This window comes from Thunnus albacares, chromosome 14 (genome assembly GCF_914725855.1).
Source record: "Thunnus albacares chromosome 14, fThuAlb1.1, whole genome shotgun sequence".
NCBI lineage: Eukaryota > Metazoa > Chordata > Actinopteri > Scombriformes > Scombridae > Thunnus > Thunnus albacares.
The window spans coordinates 17,031,923-17,053,798 of NC_058119.1; the positions used below are offsets into that span (position 1 = coordinate 17,031,923).

Below are 21,876 nucleotides of genomic sequence, written 5' to 3' on the forward strand. Positions count from 1 at the left end.
GGGAGGCCACTACATACTAAGAAGGAGGTGAAAGTCAAACTGCTGCACCTACATGTTGAAGTTCCCAGTTGAAACTTTTGGAAGGCAGTCAGTAGATGCCGCTGCGACTTGACCGGGAAAGTGAAGACAAATGGATGTATGGATGGATGGATCCAACAGTGGTTGGTGGGAAAAAGGTACACTGGGCCAAAGTCTCCCAGCTGCAATCGCATAACTCGTGTTTGTCATGGCTCGTTGGTCTAGAGGTATGATTCTCGCTTTGGGTGCGAGAGGTCCCGGGTTCAAATCCCGGACGAGCCCAAAGAGTCAAAGAAAAGCCTGTATATCGAAGATTCCGTTCAAGTCAGTCACAGACTTGAACAGCAGTCAACGCAGGGGAAATCCCACATAGTGTGTTTTCAGTGGCTCGTGAGGTGTGATTCTCACTTTGGGTGCAAGAGGTCTCGGCTTCTAATCCTGATAAGCGCTGAGGTTCAGAAATTTGACCCAGCTGCAATCACATGGATAATGCTTTCTGAGCTCATTTGTCTAGGGGTATGATTCTCACTTTACTTCTTTCTAAAAATCCATTATTTTCCTGTGTTCCCGGATACAATGATACATGTCTCTTTACATTCATTGCACTCAGTACATGTGTCTTGTATATAGTTGATAGATAAAGCTGTGCAATTGCAAGTATTTAAAGAACCATTTTCTTGGTAGGTCAAAATTTTGTTATCTCCCAAAATGACATGAACTTGCCCTCTTTGTATAGATAGCCAATTTTCATCAGTCCCCTCTCTGCCCACATATCGAACCCCCCATCCCCTCCTCCAGGTTTAAATTCAGTATTGTCCCAGATCGGGCTGAAATATGATAAAGGCTGGGAAATTTTCAAATATTTTTGGATGTCATACCACACTTTTATTATATTCAGTATAAAAGGGTTATTTGATGCTTTCGTCAAAGCTTTCACCTTGGATGAGTACATATGAAGATGCAATGGTAGGTTGCATCTGTATAGGTTATGCTACCCTTGGGGGTCTGTTATTCCAATATATATATATATATATATATGTGTGTGTGTGTCAGGTATCTTAGCTGTTCCTAGGACTGCGCTCTTCTGGACAGAGACCTCAGATGTTGTACCTGGAATCTGCTGGAGCCACTCTCCCAGTTTGTGGGTCACAGCCCCCAGTGCTCCAATTACCACTGGCACCACTGTTGCCTTTACTCCCCACATCCTTTCTAGCTCCTCTTTCAGCCTTGGTATTTTTCGATCTTCTCGTGTTCCTTCTTCTTGATGTTGCTGTCGCTTGGGATTGCTTTGTCTATCACCACTGCCTTCTTCTGTTGTTCGTCGATCAACATGATGTCCGGTTGGTTAGCCATCACCAGCCTGTCAGTCTGGATCTGGAAGTCCCACAGGATCTTGGCTTGGTCATTCTCAACCACCTTAGGAGGTGTCTTCCATTGTGACCTTAGGACATCCAACCCATACTCAGTGCAGATGTTCCTGTACACTATGCCAGCCACTTGGTTATGGCGTTCCATGTACTCTGTTTCTGCCTTCATCTTACACCCTGCTATTATGTGCTGAACTGTCTCAGGAGCATCTTTGCACAGCCTGCACCTGGGGTCCTGTCTGGTGTGGTAGATCCCCACCTCTATTGATCTTGTACTGAGTGCCTGTTCTTGTGCTGCCATGATTAGTGCTTCTGTTCTGTCCTTCAGTCCAGCCTTTTCCAGCCACTGGTAGGATTTCTTGATATCAGCCACTTCTTTTATCTGTCGGTGGTACATGCTGTGTAGGGGCTTGTCCCTCCATGATGGGTCCTCCTCCTCCTCTGCAGTTTTAGAAGGTTTATTTTGCCAATTAAGGAAATGGGTAATGTTGTCCATCATTCTAGCAGCTTAAACACTCCAAAATGGGGTTGTAGTTGATCGAGACAATGTTTTCTATTTCAGTTGTTATCTTTATACCCAGGTATGTGAAATTGTCAGATGTTTTAAACTTGCATGCATACTGATTAGACTTTTCCCTCTCTTTTCCATTAAGTAGCATGATGGATGATTTACTGTTGTTTACCTAATATCCTGATATCTTCCCAAATGTTTCAATAATGTTTAGTAGTGACGGAATGGATGTATTTAAATACGTTTGGATATTTTTACTGTATCAGACTGCTGAAGCATTTCATATGTTAGCATTGGCTGAATCATTGATAATGTTTTTACATTTGGTGTGTTTTGTGGGTTTTTGCCTTAATCACATCAAAATGTTTATGTCAAGTTGGAACAATGAATTCTACTTGTTCACTTCATGAATAGACTAAAAGACTATGAAGTACAGCAGCCTACTTTAAGATTGATATTGCACTCAAGGTTGGCTCAAGTCTAAGCAGAGGCACAGTCAGGAATACCAATATTAGACAGTCCATATTAGGCAGCACCCTGCAGAGAGAAAAATCAAAACATCACAGCAGTGTAGTACTGGACCTCACACATGAAAGCTGTGTGTTGTGGTAACGTGAATTACCTGATTCCCACAGAACAGGATGTAAACAGCATTTACATGGCAGCATGACTTTTGAGGAGGAACAGACAGAAGTGAGAGGAAATGTTAAATGATATACTGATTTCCAGAAGGGGGGAGGGGGGGGGGGGGGGGGGGGGGGGGGGGGGGGGTTAGTAGGAGGAGAGTGATGAGTTCATTTTAATCTTCCTCTGTGCTGAGTTGTGTGGTCCATGACAAATCGTAGTCGGTGATTCCACCTGAGTTGGCCTTGCTGTCTGCCATGCCTCACAGCACATCAAGCCCAACATAACCTTGCATTGTCCCTATGCTTCCTGCTATCTGCTTCTCCAGCTGGGCTGATGGAAGTAATAGATCTGTACAACACAGTGTTACAGTCCAATCTGCTTGTAGGATAGCCGCAATTCAATCCTGCTTCCTTTGTGACTTACTCTGCCAACTTCTTTTACATATATGCTCAGAATATGAAAACCAGAGACCTTTCATCAGAGCCTGTGCGCACAGAGTAATAAATTTGTGTCCATTTTTTCACAGAAGTGGTATTGATTAAAACCTGATTTCCACAACTGCTTCATATGACTGAACCAAGAATCATGTAATGTCTACAACACCACAGTTAAAGCCAAATTGAATGATCTAAAGCAAGAGACACTGTGGTAATGATATGTCATCACTTGTCAACCCTTTGCCATTATGAAGACCAGTGTTGTCTGTGGGTTTTGATATCCGTCTACCTTTGAAGGCCAGCGTCTTATCTCACAGAACCAGAGGCAGGCAGTAGCTTCCTATGATATAGAGAGGGTGGAGCAGAGAGCCACAGAGGAAGAGACAGAGTGAGAGAGTGAATGAAACCATCAGAAGTTTAGCTCCTGACACTATCCGCACTGCAATCAATGCAGATATAGTACCCACAATCCCTCACTCACTCAGAGACATCCTGTCCCACATCACCAGCTGGCACTGATGGAGCAATAGAGTATAGAGCTGCTTCTGAAATGACAGCTTAACTACAGAGAGGGATAAGAAAAGCCTTTTGTCTTTTTATCTCACCCTCTCTCTGTGCTGCTCTTAATTTCTGTGACACTAATAGGGGGAAACAGTAACATCTTAACAGGCTCTCGGTTCCATTTGCAGGTTTTTTCTTGAGGTTTCCCAAGTAAGTTTGCGCTAACTTCTTCTCTCTGTGAATGATTGTGTTGTTAATTCAGCATCTAAATGAGAGCACAAGGATAGAATCTTGTTTTAATCATGAACTATTCAGAAACTCTGCATATCAAATGCACAAAAAAGAGTGCTTTGTTTTAAACTTGTCAGGCATTTGTGGATTGATTTGATTTAGCATTGAAAACACACTACAGAGGAGTGAAAGATCAGTGCTCTTGTGTCTGAGAGCAAGTGAACGATTCCAGTCTGGTTGAAAGGTTGGTGGTAGAGGCTGCCGAGGCTTTGTCATGGTTTTGAGATCTGTGTGTTTTGGTGTGTGCATAGTTGAATATCTGCTGAGTATCAGCTTGTAGCTGCCGGTCTAATATCTGCTGCTCTCACTGAAACTCATAGCAGAAACACTGACAGACAGCCTGCATCCACTCCAGCCTCAGGCAAGTATAAAAAATTAAATATCCATGTTTTTCAGCTCCTCCTCCAACCCTACTGCAGATACACATTGGTACATTTTAACAATTCAATTTCAGTCAGCCAACCCATGTGGAGTAGATTATTATTTAAATGTAGAATATGTATAGCATTAATGTTTGGCATCTAGGTTCTGACCTCATCGCTCCCCGTAAAGAACATTGATCTTGCACAGCGGGGAACGGGGAATAATGTTACTAACTTTCCCCCTAGGGGAAGACAAACTCAGAGCCTTCAAGTGGATGCTGGGGTAGAGGTGGGGCTTTTGAAAAGCTATATGAATGGCAGCGGCTATAGCAGCCTTAGCAGCAAACAAGCATGTGAGTGGTGTTGCAGCAGGCATGCAGCAAAACTGAGAGCAGAGTACTGATGACTTAAGTACATTTGATCATTAAATAAAATAAAAATGGATGGATAAGAAGCTACAGCTTAGGGAATTTCTAAAAAGTATGATTCAAATGAATGTTTTTTTTTGAGCATGACCTAAATTATGTTTCCTCAGAAACGTTACTAGCTGTAATTCTCTACAAAGGTCATGAGATATCATTGACAGTTTTTGACACAGGTGAGAATTATTTTTTCTGTTTCCAAGATCAAGAATTAACCTTCCAGCTTCAGTCTTTATCCATGTTTGAATAATGGATTCAGTGAATCAACTTTTTTCTGAAATAAACAGTGCAAAGCATGAAGGCAAGGCAAGTTTATTTATATAGCACATTTCAGCAACAAGGCAATTCAAAGTGCTTTACATAAAACATTAAAAGCATTGATACAAAGTGCAAAAGAAACACACCATAAAAGGACATTTAAATACAATCAAAAACAGTCATTGAAGAGCTAAGAGAATGGAAAACAAAAATAAGCTAAATTGGATTAGGCAAGTATAAGATACAAGCATAAAAGTGCAGTGTAAGAAATGAATAATTATTTTATTTAACCAAAGACAGCCACAAACAGAAAAATCTTCAGCCTTGATTTAAAAGAACTGAGAGTTGCAGCAGACCTGCAGTTTTCTGGCAGTTTGTTCCAGATATGTGGTGCATAAAAACTGAACGCTGCCTCTCCACGTTTAGTTTTGACTCTGGGAACAGAAAGCAGACCTGTCCCAGATGACCTGAGAGGTCTGGATGGTCCATAACATAGCAGCAGATCAAAAATGTATTTTGGCCCTAAACTATTCAGTGCTTCATAAACCAACAGCAGTATTTTGAAGTCAATTCTGATAGACAAGAAGCCAGTGTAAAGATCTGAGAACAGGAGTGATATGATCCGCTTTTTTAGTCTTTGTGAGAACTCGAGCAGCAGCGTTGCTCAGAGAACTGTTAAAAATTAATTTATTAAATTAAAACTCAGCAACAGCAATACAAATATGTGGGATTTAAGAAGGGTTATTCTGCATGACAAACACTGTCAACACTAATTACAGATAAAGAACAGATGAAAATCCATTCATCTTTGTTTACAGCTTAGGAGCCCAAACACTTCTGAAAAAGTCACTTCAACATTATATTTAGAAGCTATTCTCATGATTTTTTTAAATATTTGTAATGTTAAGTCCTCAGGGCTCTAAACAGAACATTAGGGTTAGAGACCCCAGCTTACTGTCTTATACTTGTGTAAGTATAATAATAAGAGTATAAGCAACTTGATTGTATGCTGCACACTTGAATGACATGATTTTCACCATGTCAAATTGAATGCGTTCCCTTCTGTAAAAATTACCTGCCCAGAGTAGAGGCACGATCATCTTTGAGTGGGAGATGAAGCAGCTTTAAAGGCACACAGACACCCACTCCTCTTACAACATAAACTATTAGTGATTTGTCAGAAAATGTCCTCACTGTCAATACAAGCAGAAGATGCTGTAATTTCCCCTCACAGATCTTTCAGACGCATTGATGATGAAGAGGATCTAATACCTGTGAATAAGCAGTCAAAACAGGAGTGAGGATCAGTCCTGAGGGCCCAGCGGTGAAGACCATTGAACTGATAGAGAAGGGAAGGATTCTGGTTTGCCCAAGCTAAATAAATAATCTCTGGGCTGCAGCATGGCAGGAGTGTGGGAGGAGGTCTGCAGGGAGCATGGAAACAGTGATTAGTAAAGCGGATCCACTTATAGAAAATCCACCTTCATTATTTCTCCCCGACTTCTGATCCACGTGTTCTGTTGCTCCCATACCACCTTTCAAATAACATTATGTAATAATGAACATTGCACGTGACTGCAATTATGGTGACAGATTAGTATCTTTTAAGCAGGACGCATACTGATTTAACAGAGATGATCACCTCTTATTCCCTCCATGCACATTTTATCTCACTTTTTACAGAATAAGTGAAATAATTATCCACAAAGACTGCAGAGCACAAAAACTAATCATTTCTCATCAGTGAATTCACAGTTTGAACTGGTTTTAGTATTATGGTCTACGATTTATCATTCATGAATAGTGAACACTTCTAATAATCAGATATGGGTATTAGTGAGATGACTGTCTTTCTAAATCTTGTCTTTGTTGTTCATGGTTTTAGCCCATAATGTTGAGATAGTCAGATACCTAAAACATATAAGCACTTTATAGTTAATAAGAGTTTATGAGCAATGACAGCAGATCTTACAGCTATGTTATTCAAGATCAGGAAAACTGAGAAAAACCATGCTGCACTCCTGCACTCCTCATGTGCAAAACCACATACAGAATTCTGTTAATTGGAGAGCCTGCTGATTCTGAAATGGGCTACTGAATGGAAAGAGCTCAAGCAGGGCGCATCTTTATTTAAGTCACGGCAATGACCTGACGCATCAGGTGACCACTATCAAGTCCTTATGGCTGCACTGAAAGGACCACAGTTCTAATAATTGCCAGCTGTGCAGCAGCAAGCACACCGAGTCCTTTTCTCTGAACATTGTCTGTATGAGGGAAATCAGTGGTATCACACTCACAGGAACCAATTTCTTCCTCTTGCTCTCTACTTTCTCACATATGCACCTCACTGTTACATCAGTCGACAGCAGTGGCAAATCCCATTCATGTGCCGTATAGAAGCAGGGAAGCAGGTCTTTTTAATTAGCAGTCATTTTGCAGGGTTCCTTCCTAACAACCAGCTGTGCACATCTAAATGACCAATTATAGTTTAAAGGGACTGTTCTTAGATTCCACTACACAAAGAGGATCAGGCTGGTCATACTAGAGGTATGTCAAACCTTTAAAACGAGAGCAATGGGCTGGGTGGTATATTGTAGAATAGTGCTATATAAATATAGACGACCTACAGGAATCCTATAGAAATATTAAAGAGATATTCCTACAAAAAGGTCACAATGATCTATTTATAGTCCTTGCTTTAGTGTTTTTCAATGTGATGAGGCTAGCATCAGATACTAATCAATAAAAATCCTATCAACTCTGAGGGTTATGGGGGGAACTCTCCAAGGTGCTGAAAAGTGTCCCCTGCTCATCCGTGGGGAGGAAACAACGGGGCACACCCGCCGGAGCCCATTGGTACAACGTCACGCGCAGAAACTACCCGAGCTAGGAAGGTAAATGAATTACAGATGAGAGGAGGAGGAGGAGGAGGCGAGATAGAAAGCTGAGGATGCAGGTTTGGTCCACAACACACAACCTCCCCATTCGAACCACAGCAGCAGCGGCTACAGCTCGGTGAAATACAACTTCCAGTGGTCTCATCAGCTGACGACGAGGAGATGCATCCGCAAAAGCTTTGATTCGACCCCCCTTTCCTTCTCCTCGTCCTCATCCTCCTCCTCCTCCTCTTCCTCCTCCTCCCATCTCTAGCGAGGAGCATCCCGCACTCTGATTTCACTCCGACGGGCAGGCAGACAGGCGGATTGACACAAGCCAGACACGATGCGCGGATCTCCCCGACATGGGACAGCCATGGGATTTATAGTGCTGCTGAACGCGCTGCTGCTTGCGACGCAGGCTGCAGAAAGTGTCTTAACGGACCATCTTCTGGTTCAGTTGCATGAGGACGCACAGGATGAGGCGCACCAACTTGCAACACAACATGGGTTCCAGAGTGCCCGAAAGGTAGGGATGCTCGGAAAAAAATTATGATGCATTTCTGGCACTATAAGCTAAGCTATTTTTGTCTGCAAGGAACCAATGCTTTTAAAATGATTTATTTTAACAAATAAAATTGAGATTAACTACTAAAGAAAATACGCCTGTTTGGAAACGTTTCACACTACCAGATTAAACAAGTCAAACATACTGTATTTAGCATCACAAGGAGTCCAGCAGAGAGGCTACTGAGAGGCTTCCCAAGGTTTTCTTTTGATTTGACCTCGTTGGACTTTTGCTTAATGTGATGACGTCATTCCCACTAAAATGAAGGCCCTGGTTAGTAGGTTGCCCGTTGGCCTATGGCCCTTGAGGAGTCAGATCTGTCCTGGTCAAAATGTATTATAGATCTGAAAACACATCCAATTTCAGTGTGCTGTAAAGGAAAATACACTCCTGTGAAAAAGCACAATCCATGACATCAGCAGGGGTTTCACTCTCAACATGAAGTTGTGATGTGATTTCATACTCGAGTATTTGATAGATTTCATCTTTGAATGTTTAGTTGATGAATTCCATCAAAGAGTGAAAGTAATATTTCTTATTGAAATTTATAAAAACATTGATGATTATGTAAAAACACACATCTTTATCTCTCACACACACAACATCTACACATAGTGTATTCACTTTACAGACTGAGACAAACATGGCCTTCCTATGGTGTTTTACTCACCTGGGACAAATACATCTTATTAAATAGCTTGACAAATGCACCACACATCACAACATGTCAAAAGACGTAACGAGCCATTTATGGCAGAGCAATGGAAATAATTTCCTGACAGTGTGTGTGCCTTGTCACATGTCAAAATAAATGTGTGGGTGAAATTGGCTGCAGCCTTAGCCAGTGAGGCGTAGCAGTGAGCAGAGAGGTGTCTGCGCTGCTCTGAATGAGGATTTTTTTTCTTTTTTTTTTTTTTTTTACCTCTGATTGCTAGTTCCTTTTCTTGTAGGCACTAGATCACCCCTCCACCCCCTCCCCCCATCTACTGCCTCCTTGCCTCTCAGGTTATGTAATCGCCAGCTATATTTGTCTTAATGGGATATGCACCATTAAACATTGTCTGTGTTGTTTGAATTATCTTCTATTGTTGCTTAATTAACTAGACTGGGACACAGTGCAAAGAGGGACACACATACAAATGTGAGCATAAAGACAGATAAAAGAGAGAACGTAAGAGAAAGAGATCTGCAATCAGCCAATATTTGAAAAATCCTTAATTCCTAAAAGAGCATTCAATAGAAGAGCAGTATTTCTGTTTGCCTCGCATCAAATGCATAAGCGTCTGTCTATTTTCTGGCAACAACGGTAGAATTACATGAGTGAAAGATAGGAATAATCCTCATCCTTCCATAAGAAATTCATTTTTACATTAGATCTGACAGGCATATCTGAAAGCATTTATTTTGAGGATTGACCTGTACCCTGGCTGTTACTAAAGCATAAGGGGGTCTTTAATCAGTGCAGTGCCGGGGGAAAAAGCTCTGGATGATGCATCTCATTTTCCTGCCCTCATGATTTATTATAGTTGATTCCAACACTGTGCTCGCCTTAAAATAGACTTGGGAATGAAAGCCAGGGAATCAGTGCCCTTGCTCCCACCTGCAGGATGACCTGCTGTAGTTCTCCTACATTTTTAATCTATTGTATTTTGATTCACCGTTTACACCCTTTCAGGTCATTGTCTCTGTGTTATGTCCCTATCTCTGCTTCTGCTCCTGATCCATCTCCCAATTCTTCTTTTTTTTTTACCCAGCTTCCCTTTGGAGAGGGGCTCTTTCACTTCTATCCTCAGGACACTTCAAAGAGGCGGAGCAAACGCAGTGCCCGCAGCAGACAGCAGCTCCAAAAAGACCGCAGGGTAAGCATACACGCAAGAGACGCTTGCACACAGAGAAAAGCACACTGTGTTTCCTGTATGCATGTGCATCCCCCTTCACTTTGCATGACAGTGGCTATTCTGAGGCTAGTATACATGTAAATTAGAGTGTAAAACCAGTGCTTTAACATTACTGTAAGAAGGTTGGATGCACCTAGCTTGTAAAAATTTTAATATTTATTGCAGAATAAGAAGTGATTTGCATAAATCACAAAAGGTATAGAGTAAAAATAGCTCTCCTGGGACAGACCACATGAGATCAAAAGCCACCAGATAAATACAGAACTTACAGTAATGAGAAGACAACATCATGAGAAAAAACATATTATTCAATAGCAGCAAGGGAGAGGAAAAATAAAGAGCATGGTATAAGAATGATATAATAAAAAAGTACATAAAAAAGGAGGAGACTTTTTTGAAGAGGATGAAACAAAAAACTAAAAGAAACAAAAACAGGAATCACAAAATGACAAAATATTACAGAAACTGGTACATTCATGTTTTCATTTGATCCAAACGGAGCTACAATGGCAAGATTAGAAATTGATTGTGTTGTGGTCTCCACACCTAGTGGGAGTGTCCATTCTCCAAGGCTAGTGTCCAGGCTAGGTTTTGAGTTTAGAGTTTGAACTGTGTGAGCATTTCTTTCTGTATTATGAACATGTTCTGATGTACAAAGATCACAATCAGCAATTAATTTAGCATTCATTACAGCAACTGTCATGTCGAACAGTAACTGACATCAGTGGCACCAGCAGTTATCAACAGGAAATCATTCCACTAATCCTTACAGAGATGAAAAAAGACTGTTTTCATCCACCAACTGAACAAATTAAAATCAAATATTTGGGGCTTCATTGAGGAAAAAAAATCTAAAAGCTGAATAATCCTATGTAGATTTTAATGAGTTGTGGTTGATATGCACCAGGAAGCTGTTTGTTGGCAGTGTCTGCTGAGATAGATATATGTTTAAATTATGGCATGGTCTAAAGTCCCTATTCAAGTAAACTGTAGACATCATGCTATCATAAACTGCAACACAGCCTGAGATCCTTGGTGCTTTCTGAATTTCCTTCTGTCTAGTCTGAAGGAAAAAAACAGCCTTTCTGCCATCAGGGTAACTCAAAACCCCGTGGAATGCCACTAATTCAATATCCAGCTCAAAATCACTTACTAAAACGTTCTTTTATGAGTTGCCTTTTGGTTATAGTTTATAGGTTTTTTTTCTAATTATACTTTTGAAGGTCTTTCCATATTATGTTCCACTTGTGTATTTTAAGATTCTTGTTTTCTTGTTGTGAAGCATTATCATTGGATACGTAATTAAAGTAGTAGTTATAACAGTAGGTGTAGCAGTGGTGCTGTATTTGCATTGTAAATTATAGGAAATATCATACAGTTATGTTCTAATATGCTAATAATATGCTCCAAAAAGGGATATCAGTTCAAACTAAATTATATTTTAAGTCCAACTTTAAGTTATAAGAGGTATTAATATGAATTTCTTTATGAATACCTGAATATGTCCTTCTTCATAATATAAAACACAATGATGTGCTGTGTCTTGAAGCTCCTGTCTAAATAGCACAGTTTGGCTACATGCTGCGCTCTGTGTGTTTAGCTCTGTCCACTGTTGGGAGGCGGTGAAAGTGGAGGTCCTGCTGCAGACAATCAACTAACCTCTCTAATTGCAGTTGTGAGAGGTGCTAATGAAAATAAATGTGAGCCACTCCACCGAGCTAATACAGCTAATGGAAGTGAGACAGCGTGGACACGGTCAGGTCTACGTTCCAGATGCTGGGTTTTTAATCAGATGCTTGACATGCTCATATGCGACACTGCAGTTATTGATTTCTGCGCATCTCTGGAATGGATGAGGTCAGCTAGCCGGATTTAATGTTGCCTGTTTATCATTCTGAAGTGTCTTCCTCCCATCCTTCGAGGTAGTATGGTTACGGTGTGTCACATTTATACCTGCGCTTCTGTCAGAATGAAAGAAAAATATAGTAGTTTGTATGTGTAAAAACATAAACAGCATTTTAGACATTAAAAAATGCCTCTACTAGTGGTCTGTTAAATATTTTTTTTAATTCAATGAAGTCATTACACCTCTCATTTAATACACTTAAAACATGTAATTTAATGGCAGCACTGAATGTACTTGACAGTGTATTAGATAGATTTCTTAGTGACCCAGCAGCCCATTTCTTTGTAGGACTCTATTAGTGGAGCATGTTGACCCACTTCTGACTCACCCACTATCTAGTCCTTGCGTCTCCTCTCTGCATCTTTCTCTATGCTTACTAGTTCTTGTCCTCTCTTGTCCTTTTACATCTTGAGTCCCACGTTGATTTCAAATGAGACATGTATTCATCCACACATCAGTGCCCTCACCCCATGAATTCATCCATCCATCTGTCCATCCACCCATCCATCCATGGTTCCTTCCTTGCATATTTCTTACATGAGAAAAAAAGGTGCTTGAAGCATACCGGGGGGTGGGAGTGAAATAAACAAAGGTGGCAAATAGAAAAACTGAATAAATCCTTGTGAATGAGCAGCATCCCTTGACCCTAAAAGACACAGCCTGGGAAAGCCAGAGGGGAAATGAGGACGAGGAACAAGGAGAAAGGCAGCCCAGCTCTTTGATTTGAAGTGAACTGAAGCGTTGTGAGCTGTGAGCAGGCAGTGGGCAAAGGCGGAGAGTGATGGCGGTGCATGGGCACTGTTTGATGTTGTGAGTGGGCAGTATGACATGCTGTCTCAAGGGAAATACCAGCTCTTCTGCCAAGTGATGGAATAAATTGATGATTGATGGAGAGAAGGGGGAGAAATGTGGGGATAATTGAGAAAGCACTCATTTCCCTCTAAATGGGAATGAAAATATATGGATGACGAACATAAGATGGGGCCAATTCAAAAAGAGAAAATAAAACATTGTTAAAATTATTTTCATCATGATTTAAAATCCTCCACGACAAAAGATAAGTATTCAAATACTGCACAGTGAAAATACTGTACCTTTGAGGGATTTACTGATGCGTTGATTTACACCATATGTGCTTCCTGACTGCTTCGAGTATGCTATAAAAGAAATATCTGGATGAATAGGCTTTGGCCATTTTAAAAGGCCATCTTAAGTGCTGCTCTGGTCTCTTATCTGTGGTGGTAAACACACTGGACAATGCCTGTTTCTCTCGGTCATACTAGAGTGAATTTGCTAAGGGTAAGCACAACAGGAACATTTAGCCACAGGAACCCATTTTCAAAATGGAGCTTTGAAAGTCTGCAAATTTTAAATAAACTCTTTTATTATTATTATCATTATTAGAGTCAGCAATTTGGGTATAAAAATAGAATTAAAGAAAGATTTGTAAATGAGGCATGTAAGGTATGGATTGACAGTTTTATGTAATCATTTTCTAGTCTTTCCACACAAACACACAAACTCACAAAAAGCGCCAGCAAGAGACAGAAAAGAACCTTCAAATGAAATCAGTGTCCTTGAGACAAGCAGCTCGTTGGTAATAAATTTCGGATTGAGTGCTTCATTTTAGGCTTAGTTTAGCTAACGCCAATGTATAACAGATTAAATAAATCATCCCTCCTCTACTTTTCCTATACCTCTCCAGTTTTTCCAACTGTGTGAAGGTGCTTCTTTTAAAACACTTCACCTCGCAGGAAATAGGGTACAATTTCAAATCAGAATGGCTTAGTTGATGCTGTCGATTGCGGCTGTCCCCCACAACAACTGACAGAAATGAGGGCAGTGAAATGCTGTGAGTGTATTGTTTGTACTGTGACATGATTTCTAAATGGACGTTCTGACATATGAAGTATGATAGCATAACAGAAATGTAAATACAACATTGTTGTATTGTAAAAAGACGTCTAATCATTTTGATGAGAGCCACCAGCTAATCAAACACCTACATTTCATCTAAGACATTAATTCCCATCATTCATGTGCTCTGTCCTATGTTATCTTCTAGTTGTTGATAATGGTATTATGGCAGCTTTCAGCAAGCATTTTTAATCCAAAACACAGCTGTTCATCCGCCTAACTGACTTTGATGATTCAAAGAAACACAAGCGTATTTGCGAGTGTAATTACAGTGGCTTTTTGTTGAAAATGTACTGAGAGTGGAGAAAAAAAAAAAAGAAAGCTCAATCTCTCATGTGGCAGGTGAGTTTGGAAGCCTTGGCTCCAGCTGCAACCCCCCTGATTAGGAAGAAGAGAATAGCCCCATTGATTTACATGATGTTCTGCCTTCATGGTACAGTACAGCAAAGCACAGCTGGGTTTGCTGATTTCCTGTGCACAGAGAAGCACATGCCTCGCCCATCATAAGAAATCCTATTTCTATTTGTACTTACATGTTCCAGCACAGGCAGTATTGCGTATGATCCTTTGATATGTTTTGTGATGTCATTGCTGACTATAAGTTGACAGTGACCTGGTATTTATGTTGCTTTCTTCCGCAGGTGAAGAATGTCTATGAGCAGGAGGGTTTTAGTCGTCAGAAGCGGGGCTACAGAAATATCAATGATATTGAAGTCAACATGAGTGACCCTCTATTCACCAAACAGTGGTATCTGGTGAGTAATCAGCCAAGCAGCCGTCTGCATTCTGCCTGACCTTTAGGACCAACGCACATTCTTCCATCTTAATTACTCAGAGGCCAGGTATATTCCCCACTATTTTCTGAATCAACGTTGTTATTCATTCTTTAATTAGTCTGGCCAATACTGTCCGTGCCATCTCGTCATTGCATTCATTCCGCCTAGTTTCCACCCCTCTTGTTTACCCTAACTGGCAAGCGTGACTTTTACACCACGACACGCTTGCCGTCATTCATCTGGAATGTCAGATGAATGCAGTAAAGATTTAGCAATGTGCCATATTACTGACATTTACTTCCCCTTCTTCTCACTTTCACTCTCCCACCCCCAAGCAGTCCTTATCCATAGCTTCCCTTTCCCACACAGTCACATCCTCCATGTTGACTAGTTTTCTAATGTTGGCCCGCCTGGGTGCCATGAGTCATGGATGTTCTCCATATTGTCTGAGTGATTAGATAAACACAGGCCAGGCAGACGGGACCCCTGGGCTGGATCTTAATGTGGCTGAAGCTTGGCAACTGGGCTACACGGGCAAAGGAGTCACCATTGCAATCATGGACGATGGTGAGTACCTTAGTTTTGTACCCTTGAGCGCTGTATGAAAACACTCAATTATACCAGCATATATTCATCATGCTGATTCAATTAATTACTTAACTCACCTCAGTTTAATTAACAATATGTGTGAATTGTCATTCTGCGATTAAGGTGACTCACTACACTTAACTGTGATGCATTATAAGACCAAACTCTGTACAGTCTACATGTCACTGTGCAATTAAAACTGTCCAAAATGTCAGAAGTTTTCATGACTTTCTCATTTTTTCTCATTTTTGTGACTGTGCGTTTCTAAGATTATTCAATGGGAATATGGAAAAAAATTGAGGATTTTTTAGGTGTAGCAGAATTTTGGAAACATAAAAATCATCAAATTATAGAATTAAAAAAAACTTATTTTTACTGCATGCTTGGTCAAGATTTATTAGGAAGAATTATCAGTACTGCATCACAAGTAAAATGTCAAAAGCTGTGTTGACAGTTGTGAAAGCAAGGGTTTTGCCTCCTGTCTTTTGCTAATATTTAAAAAACAGATACACTTGCTGCAGGTTGTGTTAATGCGCAAAACAGCAACCAGTGACAGCAGGAAAGTTGTTGGCAGTATAGTGTCAGAATAAGGCATGTAAATAAAAAGGGTGTAGATAAAAATGCACACATCTAACTAGAAATATGTATATGTATAAAGTAATTTAGTAAAATAATCCTAATAATGCATAGGTACAATTTTTTGATTAATCAATTAATCTTTTAGTCTACAGAATGTCAAAAAATAGTGACACCTATTGCAATTTTTCTAAAGCTAAAGATGATGTGGTTCCAGTTCAAAACTGAAAGATTTCAATTTTGTCAGATAACCAAATAAAAACAGCAAATCACTGATAATTGATCATTATGTTTTGTAATCATTATGTGACTAAACACTAAATGAAATAACAAAACTGTGGTGTAAAAGACAATTGAATGCTATATACTCTGCAAAGCACTTCCTCTCATGATTCATTATATCTCACATTAATGTTAAAATCACATTTCAGGCATTGACTATCTCCATCCAGACCTGGCATCAAATTATGTGAGTACCTCAGTTTTTATTGAATTTCATACTTTCCTTCTTTTCTTTGAAGTGCTGTTAGTAGCTGAAGTAGGGGTTCAGGTGGTGGATTTCACGGGCTTCGTGTGGTGTGTGCTGTTGGCAGTGACAGGTGCTTTCCAAGTTGCCTTCATGGCTGCCGAGTCTCCTTGTATTCCTGGAGGACGCAGAGACAGGCAGACGGCCAGCCAAGCTGTTTAATGTTAATGCACACTGCACTGTGGCAGGCACAATGGCAGGCCGATCTGTCACAAGCAGAGATAATGCCAGGGTAGTTGGCGCTGCATAATGTGATGCTCTATCTCCAGAATACTGATAAAACCTTAAAGGACAAGAGGGATTGCTAAATAGAACAAGGAAATGCAGAATGCTTAGTTTGATTTGACCATAAAGTATTCAGTGTCATCAGTGAGACTGCATCGTGCTGTTGTCCTTAATGTACAGATGCAAACCTGCTTTCAGAGAAACTAAGGTGTTTTCAAAGAGTGAGTCATGGTGCTTTATTGGCCTAAAAACATCCCCTTTGAGAATTACATCTATGCTTTTTTCCAGTACAATTTTATTCTAAAGACTAGAAACTGTGTACTAATCCCACCAATTTATTGATTTTACGAAAGAGATAATAAAGATTATCTCTGTGCAGTGTGCTTTCTGTTTTCTCCGCCTCAGCTCTCGCACTATGTGATCTTTTTAAATGTGTTCTGCATAAATCCATTTCTTTCTCTGTCTGTGTGTCTGTACACTTACCACCATGTTTGCCTTCCCTTTGCATGTTTCTTGCCTGTGAACAGAGATGAGCCTTGGCACAAAAATAACACTCAGCCTCAGCTGGGGCGATGCAGGAGCATGCTCCACTGGATTGATGGATCATGCTGTGCATGGATCTTAAGTGTGTGTTTGTTGTGTGAGTGAGAGCGCATGTGAGGGAGACACTGTGTATGTAATCCTGTTTTGTTACTGTCGTCATGGCCGACCCACAAAGACCTCCACTATCAACTGCATAAAAACACAAAGATAGAATAAAATGTCATTTTGAGTTCACATCATCTTTCAGTTAGTGTTTGTGGATCTTTGCGTGTGCATGTGTATCTACTTTGAACAACCAAATATTAGTTTATGTGAGATTGAGTGTGGTAGACAGACGAGGTGAAAGAGGAAAGATTTAGATTGTTTTTGTGCTCATCACACAGTGTGACAGAAATGATTTAGGATGTTGTTCACAATCTTTTTTTTTTTAAATAGGAAGAATGGACATACAGTATTCATATTTACTGTAATCTTGTCAAAGTTGGCTTGGTACTTGTACTTTGAAGCATCTTGCCAAGGACTTTCAAGCAAGATCACATTATACAGAAATCCTGCTGCAACTCCTCTAGATTATAGATTAGGTTATCAGCACCAAATGGACTTTTGAAATCAGCCATGCCAGCATGATTAATGGCGCTAAGAGAGATACATGAGGATGTTTTGTCTGCATGTAGTCCCCCTCATTATCGACATACAGAAAAAACTCAGGAATTAAACCCATCCAATTACAGACTCCACTCTAGCCCTTTCATGCATGAATTATTAAATCATAGAGTAATAATTTTTTATTGTTTATTTTTACTCTTAAACAAATGAAAAATCATGCCAATAACTTTTTTTAAATATATTATATTTAGACATGTGTCCACTGTAGTGGACACCATGCATCAACGGAGTGAACAGTGATTCATGGAAATCAATATAAGCAAAAAAAACATATGTTTATATATATATTATTTTATTACTATTACTGGTATGAATACACATAGGAACATTAAATAACAACAACAATAGAGAGGATATTTGAAAAACAGGCCCAATAGGCAAAATATACCCTTTGGTGCATAACGTCCACTGGAGTGGACAGATGTATTTTCAGTCACAGAAAAACATGTACAAGAAAAATATTATTAAAAACTTAATAAAAGTATTTCTAACATCTTATTTAGTTGGAAAATATATTTTTTACCTGTTTTTTTTCTCCGACAATAAAAGTATTTAACAGATATTCCTGAGCTACTTGGTGCATTTATTGCACCCTCTGCCATTTTGGATTTATGATTCAATATCTCAAAATCACAGAGAGAGCCAAAAATGGAGCTGTGGACAACACTTTGGGGGTTCATCACCTGGTAGCTGAGACATACTACTGCATGAAAGGGCTAGATTTTAGTTAAGAAAAGCCATGGTGGAAGAAGTACTCAGATCCTTTACTTAAGTGAAAGTACCATTACAACAAGGTAAAAATAGTGCTGAAGGAGCACGCCATTAGCCAGATGGTTACTGTGCATGCAGCGTAACAGCAATGTCTCTGGTTTGATTCCAGCCAGGGATCCTTGATGCGTGTCATACCCATCTCTCTCCCCTTGTTTCCTGTCTGTCACCTCACTATCAACTATACAATGAAGGCAAAGAATAATCTTTAAGAAAGTATCAAAGTAAAAGTACTCATTCTGCAGAAAAACGGCCCCTGTGACTAATGTATTATATAGACATTATGAGATTGTTAATACTGACTTATCAATTCATAACAAGCATTTTACTGTTGGAGCTGGTTGAGGTGGAGCTAGTTTTAACTCCTTTATATACAGTTAGGTAGTTTTAGGTAGTTCCAATGATTCCCAACCTCTAGGGGATGGGTCCCCTCCAGTGGGTCACAAAATAAATCTGAGGTCTGAAGATTAACAGGGAAGGAAAGCTACACAAATCTGTCAACATTTTTTTGACTTTTCTCCAATCTTTGCTTTTTATGAATTTTTTGATAATTTTACTTCTCAAACATGTATTTAAAGGTTCTATATGTAGAATTGTGAAGCAATTTACATGTATTAATCAGTGAACAGGTAGTAATGTGACGCAAAAAATTAGACCTTCCCCAATTTTCTTAGTTGTGTGTAATAGCCTGTGGACTGATTTCTCTGTTAAAGACCAGGGGTGGATTTTCTGCTTAAATCCAAAGGATGTGACATTTTTGTGTGCTCCTGAGTGCCTTGCCTCTCTTCCGCTAACGTCAACAAACAACCGGCATAACGACACAACAAAAATGGTGCTATCCGAGTCGAAACACCCTGCAGATACTGGCTCTCCAGCTAATGAGACGGCTAGCTGTCTCCATCGACCACAACACATTTTACAACAAAACACCACCGCAATGACAAGTCACCCACTTCTGAGCACACACAGCTAAAACATTATTTCCCCAACAAAGGAGCAGAAAACAAGCACCAGAGCGATAGCAGAACATAGCGTACCCCTCTTGTTTTTCTGTTGGTTGTCCAAAGGTGATTATAAGCGAACATTTCACAACAAAACTGCAGCGCATTGCTGCTCGGCCACAGCTCACTGAGCCTACCGGTGTTTAGTGAAAACAACTTATAAAAAATGTTGGCAGTTTGTGGGTCAAGTCATTGATTAACACATATTTTTGCAAGTTGGGCAGTGTGGATTGGCTCTCACCAACCTTTTTTTTAGCAATGCATTTCATGTTATAAGCTTATAGTATGTTTTTAAATCAAAATCTGAATTATAACGCCAGCTCTCAGTTAACTTTTAATCTGTTTTAGTGGAGTAAAAAGTACAATATTTCTGAAGTGGAATTAAGTAGTTAAAGTACTTCAAATTTGTACTAAAGTACAGTGCTTGAGTAAATGTATTTAGCAAAGGAAAACCTTTTTATTTTCTTCCATCATCTTATCAACTGATCTTGACACCCTCAACCTACTTTAGCCTAATTGTTACAATATGTAAGTCTAGAAAAACACCACATACAGGCCTCCCTTACTGCAACTTGAATCATTGCTCTCGCAAGTAGGCCTACCATTTGCTGGGAGGACGGTGAACAGGCGAGGGTTGCCGGGGAAAGGTGAGGTGGTTGTGAAGCTGGGCACAATCCATTATTCTGACCCTGGTTGCTCACAGGACACCAGAGGAAGAGCAGTGCCTGATTGATAGCAGAAGATATGAGCTTGAGAGGCAGAGCAAGTGATTCATGGATGTACTCCTTTGTCATTTATCAACGAGGCTCAGCACTTTTCACTCCATTTAATAAAAAAGAAAAAAATAAACACACCTGCTCCTGACGTGAGTACAAAACCTGTTTGGGAGCGAGATGTTCTCTATTCCAAAGTGTTCTGCTTTGAATAATAATAATATTTTCAAGCCAATTCTTATACTTTTCACATTTCAAACCAGCTTGACTACTTGTATTGCGCTACCTGTTGAAAATGTTGTATTGCCTTTTACACCTACACATTACACAGAGAGACACAAAGAAAAAGAGAGGAACGAAGGAAAGTGATAGATGTAGAGCAATAGGTTATATGACATTTGCCTGTTTATTATCACCTCTCTTTAAAGATGCAATATACAACATTCAGCCCCACTAGATGTCACACTATAGCACCAGCATCTCAGACAAAAACAAATGTGTACATCATTTACTCAACAAAGTTGGGGAAAAAAAGAAAGCGGCCCCTGAACCAACAGCTCACAAAACTCAGATCAAACTGTCAAACTAGGCAGTGCTGATCAAATATGGATCAAGATTCTGTTACTGAATTGCCCATTTTTCACCTCAATTGTTTTCCGAACATATTTTACTGTACTGTTTAGCTGTACTGTTTAGCTGTAATATGAGAAATTTTGTGACCCGACTGCCATGTTGAAGATGGACGTACTCACATGTACTAACATGCACACATGAAGAACAGAGAGGCTCGGATTACGACACACACAGGAGTGTGACTTCATTCTCTCCCCAAGATGTCATTACTTCATTATATCTTTACATAGCAAATAGTTGTTTGCTGACATTTAGTCGAATGTCGTAAACAATCACAAAAGTATGAACCTGTCTCCACGGCCACTTAATCATGCGACCCCAGTCACTCAAAGCGTTTTTACTTTCCTCTAGTGAGTTGCTCCACGTCTTGATAATTACAGTGTTCCTCCATTGGGTCAGCTTATTTAGTCACACACCTTTTGCTGTTTCGTTTCTCTCTTTGTCGCTGACTGAGTCATCTCCTCTAAATGCCAGCCAGCAAAGCTGTCAGGCCTGAGCACGGAAACAGCCCCCAAGATTGATCTGATGTGTTCGGTTCTATGGCTAATGAACACGACTGTTGCTTCTCCATACTCATGACCACACAATGCACCTGTTACTGGGTACACAGAGAAAAATGGATAGCACTCCAAGCTGACATGAGTGACAGGTAAAGGAGAGATTACAGCAGACAGCAGTGGCCTGAATGAGTTTTGGAAGTGTGTTACCGAAAGAGCAATAAGTGTGAGCCTTTTTTCCAAGGATGTCTGTTAAATCTAACTGTGTCTGTGTCTGTCTGTCTGTGTATGTGTGTGTGTCCTCCAGACATGGCTATTCTCATAATTATGTTGACTGCATTAATGTCTCTCTGGCAGATGTGTGTCTCCTATGTTGTCTTTTTTCTCCTGCTTTTCCACTGCTGT

At 40.0% G+C, this 21,876-nt stretch overlaps 1 protein-coding gene and 1 non-coding gene across 2 annotated transcripts in view; both read left to right on the forward strand.

Moving 5' to 3' along the window:
* Positions 1 to 228: 228 nt before the first annotated feature.
* Positions 229 to 300, forward strand: trnap-ugg. The gene has a single exon. It is a non-coding gene; the product is annotated as a tRNA-Pro (tRNA).
* Positions 301 to 7,411: 7,111 nt separating this feature from the next.
* pcsk2 (proprotein convertase subtilisin/kexin type 2) overlaps positions 7,412 to 21,876 on the forward strand; it is a 31,244-nt gene continuing 16,779 nt past the window's right edge. Inside the window, exons 1-5 of the mRNA XM_044373759.1 lie at positions 7,412 to 8,199; positions 9,993 to 10,097; positions 14,601 to 14,714; positions 15,194 to 15,302; positions 16,331 to 16,368. Coding sequence (XP_044229694.1) covers positions 8,017 to 8,199; positions 9,993 to 10,097; positions 14,601 to 14,714; positions 15,194 to 15,302; positions 16,331 to 16,368 — 549 coding nt within the window. The 5' untranslated portion in view covers positions 7,412 to 8,016. The remainder of the gene's footprint in view (positions 8,200 to 9,992; positions 10,098 to 14,600; positions 14,715 to 15,193; positions 15,303 to 16,330; positions 16,369 to 21,876) is intronic.